Here is a 13,587-nt window from a genome sequence, read left to right as displayed (position 1 = left end):
TATTGCTTGAAAACTTTTTCTGTGACAGATCGTTGTGCTTGCAAAAGACCAAAACTGGCTTGTAGTCAAACAGATATTTACATAGGATTCAAATGTTCGCTACTATTATTCATTTTAAGTATGTCAAAGTATTAGTAATAATAAAATCTTATTTGCCAGCAGCATGTATTGTTTATTATCTAATAAGGTTGATAGCACGAATGCACAATTAAATACAAAGATAAGGATTTCAACCTTATAAGTGAATAAACTAGTTCAAAAGAAATACACCACTGCTTATAATCTCTAAAGCTGAAAAAAACCCGCGCCCCCTTCGTCTCCGGTCTATAGTTGGCCATATGGCCCGTGGCCCGTTTTTTTGCTCGGCCTAGGCACGGCCCGATGGCCGTCGTGCCCATGGGCTGGCCCGGCACGGCCTGGCCTATTTGGCCCGTGGACCACCAACGGGCGGCACGGCCTGTTTAGGCCTGCTAGGCCTGGATCGGCTCGGCTGCTCGCCATATAAAACGTGGTGCCAGCTGCTCTCCCCCCGAAACCCTACCCCCTTCGAACCGCGCTCCCTCCATCCCTCGCCCCTCCGCCTCCCTCCCTGTAACCGCCCCTCCCCTCACAGATCCGCCGTCCTCGCCCGCCGCCAGCTTGCCGGTAGCCCCTCCGCCTCCCTCCCCGTAACCGCTCCTCCCCTAGCCCCTCCACCTCCCTCCCCGGCTCCCCGTAACCACTCCTCCCTCCGACTCCTCGCAGATCCGCCTCCCTCTCTGGTTCCCTCATCGAAACCGCTCCTCCCCTCGCAGATCCGCCTCCCTCCCTGGTTCCCCGCCATTGGCATTCGTCTTCTCCGGCTCCGGGCTCCGGCTGCATAGGTAATCTCGTAATCTCGTTCCTCTTCTTCTGATCCTCCTCTCGTTCCTCTTCTAAGTTCTGATCCTCCTCTTGCAGGTCTCCGTTGGGGGCTACGCATCGTTGAGGAATGGAGCTGCCGAGGCGACGACGTCAACGGTGAAGGGCTCGAGGGTGTGGTCCAGGTGTGCTCCTGTGCTCCTGTGATCTTGTGATCCGTATGCTCCTGTAGTCCTGTGATCTTGTGATATGTAATATCTGCAAACTATGTCTTTTGATCTATGTCTTGTGCTTTGATTAATGCTACTACTACTACTTCTGATTAATACTTCTGTTCTTATTACCTTGTGACTAATACTTGAGGACTTCTGTTTTTATTTCTGTAAACTACTACTACCACTTCTTCTGATTAATACTTCTGATCTTGTTATCTTGTGATTATAGTCTTGTTATCTTGTGGTTAATACTTGAGGTCTACTGTTTTTATTTCTATAAACTACTACTACTTCTGATTAATACTTCCGGTCTTGTTATCTTGTGATTGTAGTCTTATTATCTTGTATATGTTGTATTGTTTTTCTTGTATTCTTCTACTCATAAATAAAGTTGAATTTTCAAGCAAAGATTAGAAGACAGGAAATTAGTATGGTTTTCCCCAAGAGTTTTAGGTCAGAGGTGACAGTGTAATAGCTCAAATTTTCAGTTACATTGATCTACTTAAACTAATATATAATTTTAGCTTATTTGATGATTGTGCATTTCAGGCAGCTCTGGTGATCGGAGATGGCTCCATTAGCAGCAGCAGGAGGAGGAGGTCATCTCTTTAATTCCTTATAAGCTTACCATTTTCTTTGAACCTTAATATATATATCAATCTGCCCAGAGCATCTGCTACAATCTCGTGCCTAAGTGAAAATTGTGACTTTCTGGAGAATGCTGGACTTGAATTGTTAGTTACACTGTTAAACTGTGTCAAACTGTTGAGCCAATGGGCAGTGCGCTAGATAGGAAGGGAGCAGCAAATTTTCTGATGAAATGTCGCTATAGATTCTACTTTCCATTTTTAATGCTCTGGGATGTGAAATTTCTGGTGTTACAAGGTAATATTATTTTCTTTTTGAAAATGTCAAAAACCAAGGGCTAATCTTCATTTTATTATTTGGAGACATGGATGATAGAGGAGTGGATATAGAGGGAGGGTATGTTTGTTCTGGCATAAAATATGTTTGTTCTTTAGTGAGCAATCTGAACAGTTCAAGTTCCTCCCTCTGTCCTAAATTACTATTCATTTTGGTTTTTCTAGGTGCATAGCAAAAGGCATGTATCTAGAAAAATCAAAACGAATAGTATTTTGGGATGGAGGGAATAGATCAATGCCATCGTAATTAATCTTATCCTTTGCTTCATTTTTTTTCTGATCATGTTGCATTTGCATCACAAACTCAAGTCCCATTTTGTTTTGTTCCTATAGGTTCCCTCTGACTACCATTGTTTCAGATCCTATCCTAAAGGCGAGGCTGATGTTCAGGTTAGAAATCTTTTTTTTTTGCACTTTGCCCACCTATACTTAACTAATTGTTTAGCACAACACTGTGAAAAGTAATTTGATTCTCGTTTTTAATGTCAATGTTTAGAAATAAGATATGCAGCTAGGGAGTCCTGATATCCTGCCATCATAGTTTACTTTTCTAGCTAATTGTTGAACTTGTGTCAGTTTATTTTGTATGAGAAAAAATATGTGAGCTTGTTGTCACGCAACATTGGTAGAAAGATGGGTGCTTGTGATGCATGTTCATACTAGAACAGTGCCCTCCATCTATTTGGTTTGGAATTTATATTTTTATGGTTAAATGGAGCCCACAATATTTATGCAATATCAAAGAGTGGACTTTGAAAAGTATCTTATAAATAAATTCATGCACGTATCGAGATGTTGTATTTTGTTTTTTTTTTGCTAGATTTAATTTTTTTATTGGATACCTCTAGTTGTAACAAAGTCAACGAAAGCTAACTTATATTTTTATCATTTTTCTATGTTTCAAAGTGTCTGGGTGCATCGTATAAGCCAAAGTGACATTCGATTTATTAGGTAACAAATTATCAATTTGTATCTCTATCATTTTTCTATGTTTTTGTTTCTATTTTGCAAAGTGGCAGTCAATTTATTAGTTAATCAATTATCAGTTTGCATCTCTATCATTTTTTTACATCTTTATTTATATTACTTGTGGGTTGGATGGCAAGGTAATTTCGTTAAAGGTAGAGGGTTTTCTTAGGAAATTGTGTGAGAGAGATCTATGGACTGCGGGTTGTATTCCGATAAAGTACGGGTTTTTTTAAAAATTTTGTGTGAGATGCCTTGGATGGCGGGTTTGATTCCGACAATGTTCGGGGGTTTTTTGAAAGATTCCCGGGGCTATCTAGACTGCAGGTTGGATTTTGACAAAGTTTGGGTTTTTTTGAAAAAATTATGTGAGGCCTTTGGACTACTAGTTCGATTTCGACAAAGTTTGGCATGTTTTTTGAAAAATCGTTAGGCCTATGTTCGACGACCTGGGCTGCAGGTTAGATTTTGGCAAAGTTTGTAGTGCCAGTTCGATTTAGACAAAGTTCGGGGTGTTTTTTGAAAATCGCGTCCTCTGTTTGATGATCTGTGCCGTCCGCGCTCGATCCGACGGGTGAAATCTTTTATGGCGACATGGACAGCATTCCTGGTCTTGAGTGCGACCAAGTTTAAGTCATTAAAGATTAGTGTTTTGTTTGTGAAGGAGTTCTAAAGCAGTTTAAATTAAACTGTTCGGCAATTGCAATGTTTTTTCATAAGCCTCATGCTTTGCATTGGTTTGTCAATTTCATCTGTGGTTGTGCCCCTGGCGGTGGTTGTCAATCGACTGCATCCTGTCATGTTGCAGACCTTGCAGCCATGGATCACGGCGGCAGTTCAGCAGTAGCGGCATTCAGGAGATGGGAACTCGAGTGTCCTCACTGGTAGCTTGGATGCTGTTCAATAACACAGACGACATGTTGGGGTGAACAAGGGGGCAAGGCGTTTCAGGGAGGAGGGAAAAGAGAACGCCATGGCAAGCATTAAGCATGCGTACCAAAAAGAACGTTCAGAATGCCACTTTGACGGCTGGTGGCTGATTGATGGTGACCCAAAGCAAGCCTGCTGGTGCTATCAAACTTGTCACTGCAAGACTGGCTATCCTATATATCTTTCTTTGATGGACTGCCAGAAAAAGGTATGCTGGAATCTTTGCGTTTGGGTCGAAAACAGTTTCGATGGTCTTTTTTGCGTTTGTATTCAAAATATTTGTAAAAATTTGTTGTTGCTGTAAAATTATCTAAATGCTTGATCCAAGCAAGTGTGTGTGTGATGTGGAACTTGTCACCGGAACGCTGGGCTCTCATACCTTTGACGGTGAACTTGGATATCATAACGTGCTGGAATTATCTATTTTCCGGTTCTGTGTCTGCGCTTGCACAGTGTTGGATCAAGCAATATCATCAATGTGTATTGTAATATAATATTTTGTTGCCCGTAGACGCATGGGTACGATCCTAGCACCCGAAGAATGAAGGACTAATGGGTTCAGTGTCCGAACAACCAGAACATCCAATTTATTTGGGTATTCAGATCTTTGAACCTAAAAACGGATCAAGTTTTGTTTGTCTTTTTTAAGGGTGCTCCTAATCTGTGAAAGTAATCATGATCCATCCCTAATAAGACTTTTCTTTTTCTCCGCATACTAGTTGAATTTTAAGTTCAACATCATAACTTATGTTAGAAATTGCATCATGATTTCATAGATTAGGAGCACTTACTATAGCCCTAGATATGCAAAGCTGTAGAAAAATGAACTTAAAACTCTAGTTATACAAATAGAAACAAAAAGAAAAAAGTGTATTTTTCATCCCTCAAGTATTCTAAAAGTGTGATATTCATCCCTCATGTTTCATTTGGTGCAAACCAACCCCTTAACTAACTAAACCAATGTGTTTATCATCCCCACCTTAGTTTAACAATGGTTTGTTGTCATATAACATTGGTTTAAACCATGTGATCATCTTACTAATCACTGCTGAGCGACTAATGTTGAGTCAATCACTATAATAATTCAGTGTGAATCGGTTCCGTTAATTTTTCTGATAAATTTTTTCCGAGATAGGCAATTTAGAGGATTCACTGTATTTTTTTAATTTATATCTTTGACTCACATTACATCACCAAGCAAGGATTAGGTAGATAATTATGTGGTGCAAACTATCATTAGATGGCACTAAACCATTGTTAAACTAAGATATGGATAATAAATGCACCGATTTAGTTAGTTAAGGGGTTAGTTTGCACCGAACGAAACATGATGGATGAATATCACACTTTTGCAATACTTGGGGATGGAAAATACACTTTTTTCAAATGAAAATGACAAATTTCATTGTGAGTAGATTGGACCAACTAAAATAGTTCAAGAGAGCAACTTCAGCTAAAAATTTGTTTAGAAGGTCAAATGGATAAATTGGTTTATTCAAATAGGAAAATAACAAGATGTTCCCGAATTTTTGCTAAAAATGTTCAAATAGGAAATTTTTTCCTGATTTTTTAGCAGGGAATCACATATTTGAGTTCAGATAAAACATTGATATACAATTTTTGAACCTTGGTAACCTGGATATGTTACGGGTGCTCTGATGACACTGAAGGCCATCTCGACCGTCAAGACCGAATCCAACGGTGCCTACTACTCATGCCATCTCCACCCTCAAAGCCTCTCTCCCTAGAGTTACGGCAAGGCAAAGGCAACTGCCACGGCGGCAGCTCCGCCTCCCTCTCGCTCCGCGCGCCGCCGCTTCCCATGGCGTCGCTGCTCCGCCTGCAGGCCCTCGCTCCAACCCTAAATGTCCCCCGCCGCCGTTGCTTCCTCTCCTCTTTCCGCCTCTCCTCCACGGCCACGACTCCGCTGGCGCGCCGCCTTTCCACCGCCGCCTCCACCAACTCACCGGAGCCGCCAGCCTCGGAAGCGGTGAACCCCTCTCCCAAACCCAGCGATGCCTAGTTGTTTGTACCAATGTTTTGTGGTTAACTCCAGTAGGGGAGTGTGTCAGTAGTGTGGACTTGTGGGTTTTGTATGCAGCTCGATGCGGCAATATTTTTTTTTTGCTAATTTCAGAACTCAAACTGTTTTTAGTTCCACTCAGTTAGAATTTATAACTACCAAGCTAGAATCTTCTATGTGAGTCCTAATTCGTTATGCAATTATCATGTCGAAGCGAAACACACTTGTTTTATGACATGTTATAGTTTGCGAATTTGGGATTAGATGTTTGCTAGTGTCTGTGTCACACAATGTATGGTGTCTTTTTCTTCAAGTAAAATTTCAATAATAAAATAGATCTCCTTCTAGTAAGATGAATATTGTTCCGTACATAGCCTTATGGCTGAATCAATCAACTCAAATTGCATTAACTGGTTTGGGAAATGTTCAAGATGTAGAAGAGGACAGTCAAGGATACCCATTGCCACCTATCATTTCTTGCATTTCAGGCATTAGGTCGCTTTGCACAGATATAAGCATGTCCGATTTCGTTCTCCATTGCTTGTATTATGACACCTTTCTGTTGTTGCTTCATTTTAATCTGCAGGATCTGGAGTCAGGTCTGTATCTTGTGGCAACGCCAATTGGTAACCTTGAAGATATCACCTTACGGTATACTTGCCTCAGCTGCAACCCATTTTAGACTGCCTCAGTTCTATTGATTTTGCACATGGAAAAGATTTCAGTAGACGTCCTTATGCCTTGAAGTCGCTTCAGGTTATGAGATATTTTTTGGTACTAACAGGAATGTCATGAAGTCAGGCAATTTATATGGGCTTGTCAGGTGATAAAACGGAAAATGGAACAGATCGCCTATTAAAAGAAGAAAATTAACATATTTTGGGTTGCTTGAAATTTGATTATACATCCCTAATAAATCTTTGTAAGGCCTTTGAGGAGGCATGCAGAGAGTTGGACCCTTGTTTGTTAACAAAAAAGGAAGTGGGGCAGCAGAGCAATGGTTGTTTTAAATCGATATAGTTAAGAAAAGTAACTAAGGGTTTTCTAGCACTGTTAGGATTATTTTTTATTTCAAACATATTTTACTTTAATGTGAGGAGGACACCAGAAATAACTTGATTTTAGTGAAACATTTTTTATGTTATTATTGTGTATGAATCTCAAGTTATCCCCATTAAGAAATACACCAATGGCGGATCTACATGCTAGGTATTAGAATCATTGAGTTATTGATCATTTCCTGAAACAAACTACTGGCATTAAGCTTGATAATTCTTCCGTCAGGGCACTGCGCGTCCTTAAATGCGCTAATGTGATATTATCTGAAGACACAAGGCATTCTGGAAAGCTGCTTCAGCATTATAACATCAAAACACCACTTGTGAGTCAATCATGTTATTAGCTTTCATGTGTCGCATATTTGGTACGAAACATTCAACTTAAATCTCAAACTGTACGCTTGCAGCTTAGCTTCCATAAGTTCAATGAGCGTGAGAGAGAGCCCAGTATCTTAAGGAGGCTTCACGAAGGTGAAGTGGTTGCATTGATAAGTGATGCTGGTACTCCAGGCATTAGTGACCCCGGCATGGAACTGGTAAGTAGATTAACCTCATTTAATTTTGGATGTCGCATCTTGCATGCAAAAGTATTCAGTAGAAGAATATCTCTGGCTACTATCCACTCATCGTGTGTAGAACCAAACAATAGCTACTACTTCCAGTTATTAATATATGATGTTTTGGGCAAACAAAATGAACTAGTTTTGGTTTGTTTTTGTTGTCCAAAACGTCATGTATTAATGACTGGATGGAGTATCTCATAGCCGGGTTGCCCTGGAATGAAACATTGTAACTGAACTTTGCTACCAGCTAGTTGGGAGGACAATATAGATTGTTAATAAACACAACCAACTTCTTGCTTGCCTAATGCTGCTCCTACATTGTTGAGACTTTAAGCATGGTGTACTATTGCAGGCTAGACTATCTCATATATTAATGACTTTAAGCATGTTCACAGGCAAGACTATGTGCAGCTGAGAAAATTCCTGTTGTTCCCATTCCTGGGCCTTCTGCTGCAGTTGCTGCTCTTTCTGCGTCGGGTTTGCCATCTAATGAATTCACATTTGGTAAAATATGCTGATACTATATTCAGATTTTTCATCAATTATGATAAAAGCTTGGAGTCAGCCCTAATTTTTAATTTTAGTTGGGTTTTTACCAAAGCATGCTCGGTCAAGAAGAGATAGGCTTGAGATATCTGCTCGTGAAGCTGCTACACAAATATTCTATGTTCCTCCCCATGGCATTCATCAATTTCTTGTTGATGCTGCTTCATCTTTTGGCAATTCAAGGTAACAGACACTAAGTCACTCCTGCATGCCATTGCATGATTTAGAAATTCTATTCTTAGAAAATGGTGTATGGAAATTACAGTGTAGTGCACTTTTGTGTGCTTAAGTATAATGTAACATCTGGTATTGCAATCATTAATGACTGTATGATCAGGTTACTACAAAAATATTAGAACTCTTGTGCTTTTTCATCAAGCCTTCTATCACATATGTTGATTTTCCTTTCTCTCATTTGTCTTTGCAGGTCATGTGTTATTGCAAGGGAGATAACGAAATTACATGAAGAGGTAATCTTCACGTTCTTTATTCTGTAATTGCCCATCCCTTTTCCCTTTCACTCATGGTCTGTTGATCATACAATCTTCAAAAAAATTTCAACTGGTAGTTACACATATCCTATTCACTGTAGAGAAGTGTTTTCATTCGTAGTGCTGCAGTTTTGATGTTTCTCAGCATGCTTGGTACTGACTCTGACTGTTGAAAAATTGAAAACAAGAACATGTTGAGCCTCTTTCACGTAGTTATTTTTATGTTCCCCCATATGCAGTAATGAACTTAGCACATATTTTTAGTTCTGGCGTGGAACTCTAGGTGAAGCAAATGAAGCCTTTGCTACTCGACAGCCGAAGGGAGAAATCACAGTGCTCATAGAGGGACAGTCCATTTCAGTTGATGACACTCCATCAGAGGATTTCCTTGAGCATGAACTAAGAGAATTGACAGCAAAGGGACATACACTTTCAGCGGTACACATTCAACTCGATTCATTGCTATATTTTGAAGCTGTTATGGAAAATGTTGGAATTTAAATTTTAACTGCAGAGATGACACCTTATCAGAAAATGGCTATTTCATATTATTTTAAATATACTGCTGGTTGTCAATTATAGGCGGTGAAATTGGTCACTGAAGCTACATCAGCAAAGAAGAAAGATGTTTATGCGCTTGCATTGAGGTTGTTTGGAAAATGAGTAAAATGCAACTTTTGCTCTCATCTTCTCATCTGGTAATTGAAATTATTTACATGTACTAGCATATCTACCATTTGATCGTGTAGAATACCAGAATTATGTTGGGAAGATATTTATATAATATACTGTCTTTTTTTCTAGAATAATATGTAGTCTTTTCAACAAGCTGTGTACAGGCTCATACTCATTCCTCTGCTGTGCATAGCTTATTCGCATGTCCCCTTAGAACCATCTTAGTAATTTGGAACGAGAAAAAGTTCTAAGCATTTCTTTGATAATAGGATGAAATGAAATCTTACTGATCCAACTAACTGTAAGCTGGACAACGCAATAAGTATCTCATTTTAACTAAAGTAGTAATAAAATCCCACTCTTGTAGTCTTGTGTTGCCATCTACAGTTTCAGATAAACTTCGTTTGATTCTCATGTAAAACTTATGCACAGCACACTTTAAGCCGCTTTAGTTCTTGTACAAATACCAATTCTGTTTGCTGTCAGTACTGGGCCAAATTACTAAAATGGCTGACTGCTCCAAGTATTTCAGAATGAGGGCACGGGATAGACAATGAGGTGGACAGGGACAGCATTCTTCCTCTTATCAAAGCCAGAGATGGCGTTCACGCCACTCTGTCCTTCCAGAAGCCATCTTTTATCCTCAACACCGTAAAAGAGAGTCATGAACTGTCAGACCCTGTGCAAGTGCAACGAACTCCTTGGTGCTTAGTCTGGCTTGCATGCCACGTCTCTTGCAAAGAGTTGCAGATTCACCACTGCTTGAAGCCTTGAATGTATCTTCACCAGCGCACTGTGCCATAAACATTGTGTGATTGGTTGTAACTTGTAAGAACGAAGGGTCGCATTCCAGATTTCATGCCATGTGGCCAGCTAGCATTAGGTTTCACTTTCCATCTTTCTGCTGTGGTTCTCAGATACAAAGTTAGCATTCAATTGGTTGTCCTCTACTGGTTGTGGACATGGTGTGTTCTCTGGCTGATGGTTCTCCTAGTGACCAACTCAACCAATTGTTCAGGAGACGCTGTTACATGCCAATGGATGCAACTGTCAGGACTAGGCTTTACTATTAGAGTGGCACCGTCGTTGCATTTTGTCGTACTCCCTGTGATTGATATCCTGGAAACCAGGTTACATACTCTGAAGCACGACATGAATGCCACAATCTGGTTGTACTTTGAGCACAACCCTCATGATAGGAAATGCAGGGCACGTTTCGGGAACCAGACAGGGCCGGGCATTCCACGAATGAGCTTTGCATAGTTCTTGCATCCTTCCACAGCTCAATTTAAGACGGGCAAACTGCCTCATCCCGGCGACTAGGTTTTCTCTGCTTTGCTCAACCTGTTTCCAATGCTAACAATGCCTTAGAATATTGAAGGAAAACAAACACTACATTAAGAAAACACATACACAGCAGTATTTGATTTGGTGCCACACCACAAGTTCAACATTTAGTGTCATGGTAGTTTAGTGTTTCTCTCACTATGTAGCATCATGATAGCTTAGTGTTTCCCTCACTGCTATGCTTTGCCACTCCACAACTTGTTAGGCAACTGCTGGGTGCTTTGCGACATATTTCTGAGTTAACGTGTGGCATGGAACAAAACTTATATGTAAGCCATATCAGCATTGGTGAAGCAGCATGACCGACGTCAAGGACAAGCGTCGATCATGCCGTCTAGCTTGCAAATATGCATTGATTCCAATCCTCTGGCTTGGCAAGTTTGTACTAAGTGGCATAAGTACTGGCATAAGTACTAAGTGGTTGTTTGGATATGAGCAAATTTTAAATTTTTCCTGTCTTCAATAAAATACTGTTTGTGCATTGAGTTCTAATGCTTCCTATACATATCAGTTTCCATGCTCATACTGTTGGAACTGAATTGACAAGGGGCTTACATCCTGTCCATTTCGGGTTCTATTTTTCCTCCTTACTATTAGTGGCCCAAATAGAGTCTATACATTGTTTTCGTCCTCTTCTATAAACATATTTCATCCTCACCAGTATACAAGTCAGGAAATACATTAGTGTTTCCAACCCTGTGCTTTGTGATGACCAACATAATGCATGGACTATGATATGTAAACTTAATTTGTCTAAAGTTTAGTTCTAACTGCAAATTCCGTGACATATGAAGGAATTGTCATGATCAGGAGTCTAGTACTAATAGAGTGGCATTGTTGCCATACTTGTCTGTGTCTGCTGTGGATGAGAAGCACTGTGAGGTTTGAACATAAGCACCAGGTTAAATTAATCTTGAGGAGCAACAAGGCCTGAGATATGCTTGAGCTTGAAACTGCAAATATGGTTCGCATGCTCATCTGAAGCATGCACTGAATGCTGACCAACCATGCATTCAGCGCCAACCTCATGATAAGAAACGCAGATACCAGTTTATTCATGTATGGCCATCATATTGTGTTTTTGCAATTGCTGAATGAGCGACATGAATCTTGCATGCTTCGTGACTCTCTTCTATATAAAAGAAATAGCCACCTTCTTTGGAAGTGAATTCATGCTATGTAAGGTTATACATTTTCCTCTGCTCAACCCAATTGCACAGCAATTGAATATTGGGGGAAACAAACATGAGCTGGTTTTTCTCGTAATGGTTGAGGTTTCGAACATGCTGAAATCATTCCTTGTTTTGAAATAAGAATAATTAAAGAGCGTGACTGAACTTATAGAGGTGAAGAAGATGAGAACTGGATTGAGTTTCGCATGCTTGAATTCAAGTGCCATATGGAACCAAATGTGCCCGTAATCCACAACAGCGTTAGCAAAGCAGCGTGACCAGAATCAACCACAGGGACAACTCATGTGGAGTCTAGCTTCACCGCTTCGGTGGCTGATCTGCTAGCTTCAACTGTGAATGCCATTCGTATGCTCCTCTAAAGCATTACCCTGAAAGCCAAAGGCCAATTGTACGTAAGTACAATGCCATGATCAGAAACATAGCAGTTTCTTCATGTGTGGCCATCAGAATTGCTGAATGAGCCACATAAATCTTGCACGCTCTGTATTCCCTCTGAAACAAGAACAAAAAACCCCATTCCTTGGAATTGAATTCATGCCATACAGAGTTAAAGATTTTTTTTTTACTCTGCTCAATCCAATTGCACAACCTAGAATATTGGTAGAAAGCGCACACCAGGGTCAGAAAATTTAACAACGTATTGTTCCAGATTACTGAATTGTTGACAAGTGAAGAGCAAGATTGTTGTGTTCCGAAATAGCCATGTCCCTCAGCAGTCTAAACTGCTCGAGGTGAAGAAGACAAGGATTTGAGACGAGTAAAGACTGTTGGTGTACTATGTGTATTAGGGCCCAATAGGCCCATGTAAGACATCTACATAGCTACCCTCTAGGGTTAGCCCATAATCTATCTATTACCTTATAGTATGGTATCAGCCTAGGTTAGGGTTAGGGTTACCTGTGACTGGCGCCGCCGCCGCCGCCGCCGTCACCGCCGACGCCGCCGCCGCCGGCCGGCGCCATGGCCGGCGACTCCTTCCCCCCTCCCCTCTCCTCTTTCCCCTCTCTCCTTCCCTCGTGGGCGCAGGTGGCGGCCGCCGACCGGCCCCCTGCGGCCGCGGCTCTGGCGGCCGTCGGGGCGGGCCCTGCCGCCGCCGCCGCCGCCGACGGGGCGGCGGACGGCGCGGATCCCGCAGCCGCCGCCGCCGCCGCCGCCGCCGCTGCGGCTCGCCGCGCGGGCGAGCGCGCGGGCGAGCACGCGGGCGGGGACGCCGCCGCCGCCGCCGCCGCCGCTGCTCGCCGCGCGGGCGAGCGCGCGGGCGAGCGCGCGGGCGTGCAGGCCGGCGGGGACGCCGCCGCCGCCGCTGCCGCTGCGGCTCGCCGCGCGGGCGAGCGCGCGGGCGCGCAGGCCGGCGGGGACGCCGCTGCCGCCGCCGCCGCCGCCGCCGCCGCCGCCGCCGCCCTCTACCCGACGCCTCCTGCCCCTGGTTTTCAACCGGGGGTGGGGGGGACTGCTGCCCCTGTTTTTACAGGGGTGGCAGCTGCTCCTGTGGGGGGAGGGGCTGCTCGCCCACCTTTCCCCGCCCCGCCTCCTCTACCACCTCCGGATGGGAACCTCGCGACAGCCCTCGTCGCTGCCCGGGCTGCCGCTGCCGAGGGACAGGCGCGCCTGCGCGCGGCAGCCCTGGCCTGGGAGCGGGAGCGGGATGCGGCCGACATCTTGGCCCGTCAGATCGCCGAGGCGGAGCAGCTCCTCACGATGTCCCACGACAGCACGGCCACCTCCTCCGGCTCCGGTGCTCCCCGTCCGCCTGTGGTGGCCTGGACCGATCCGGCCGATCCACTTGTCGCACAGCTCCACTACCAGGCCGGGGGTGT

General features: G+C 43.0%; 1 protein-coding gene and 1 long non-coding RNA gene across 3 annotated transcripts; one reads left to right on the top strand and one right to left on the bottom strand.

Annotated features, from left to right (window-relative positions):
- The first annotated feature begins 5,617 nt into the window (after positions 1–5,617).
- Positions 5,618–10,260, top strand: LOC101781068 (ribosomal RNA small subunit methyltransferase I). 2 transcript variants are annotated; one of them, XM_012848685.2, is made up of 10 exons: positions 5,618–5,864; positions 6,484–6,548; positions 7,182–7,278; positions 7,363–7,491; positions 7,914–8,022; positions 8,103–8,247; positions 8,492–8,534; positions 8,820–8,993; positions 9,138–9,253; positions 9,755–10,260. In XM_012848685.2, the coding sequence occupies exons 1-9, from the start codon at positions 5,697–5,699 to the stop codon at positions 9,216–9,218; spliced, it is 1,011 nt and encodes a 336-aa protein (XP_012704139.1). In that variant the 5' UTR covers positions 5,618–5,696; the 3' UTR covers positions 9,219–9,253; positions 9,755–10,260. The 2 variants fall into 2 exon arrangements, with proteins under 2 accessions (XP_012704139.1, XP_004983177.1); XM_004983120.3 differs by having other exon boundaries at positions 5,619–5,864; positions 9,763–10,260.
- Positions 10,261–11,683: 1,423 nt separating this feature from the next.
- Positions 11,684–12,772, bottom strand: LOC101780796. The gene is made up of 2 exons (XR_215862.3): positions 12,668–12,772; positions 11,684–12,138 (listed from the first exon to the last, which is right to left on the bottom strand). It is a non-coding gene; the product is annotated as an uncharacterized LOC101780796 (long non-coding RNA).
- Between the last annotated feature and the right edge of the window lie 815 nt (positions 12,773–13,587).

The sequence above is a fragment of the Setaria italica genome, chromosome IX, assembly GCF_000263155.2.
Source record: "Setaria italica strain Yugu1 chromosome IX, Setaria_italica_v2.0, whole genome shotgun sequence".
NCBI classification, from domain to species: Eukaryota; Viridiplantae; Streptophyta; class Magnoliopsida; order Poales; family Poaceae; genus Setaria; species Setaria italica.
This window is presented reverse-complemented; position numbering and strand designations above follow the sequence as displayed.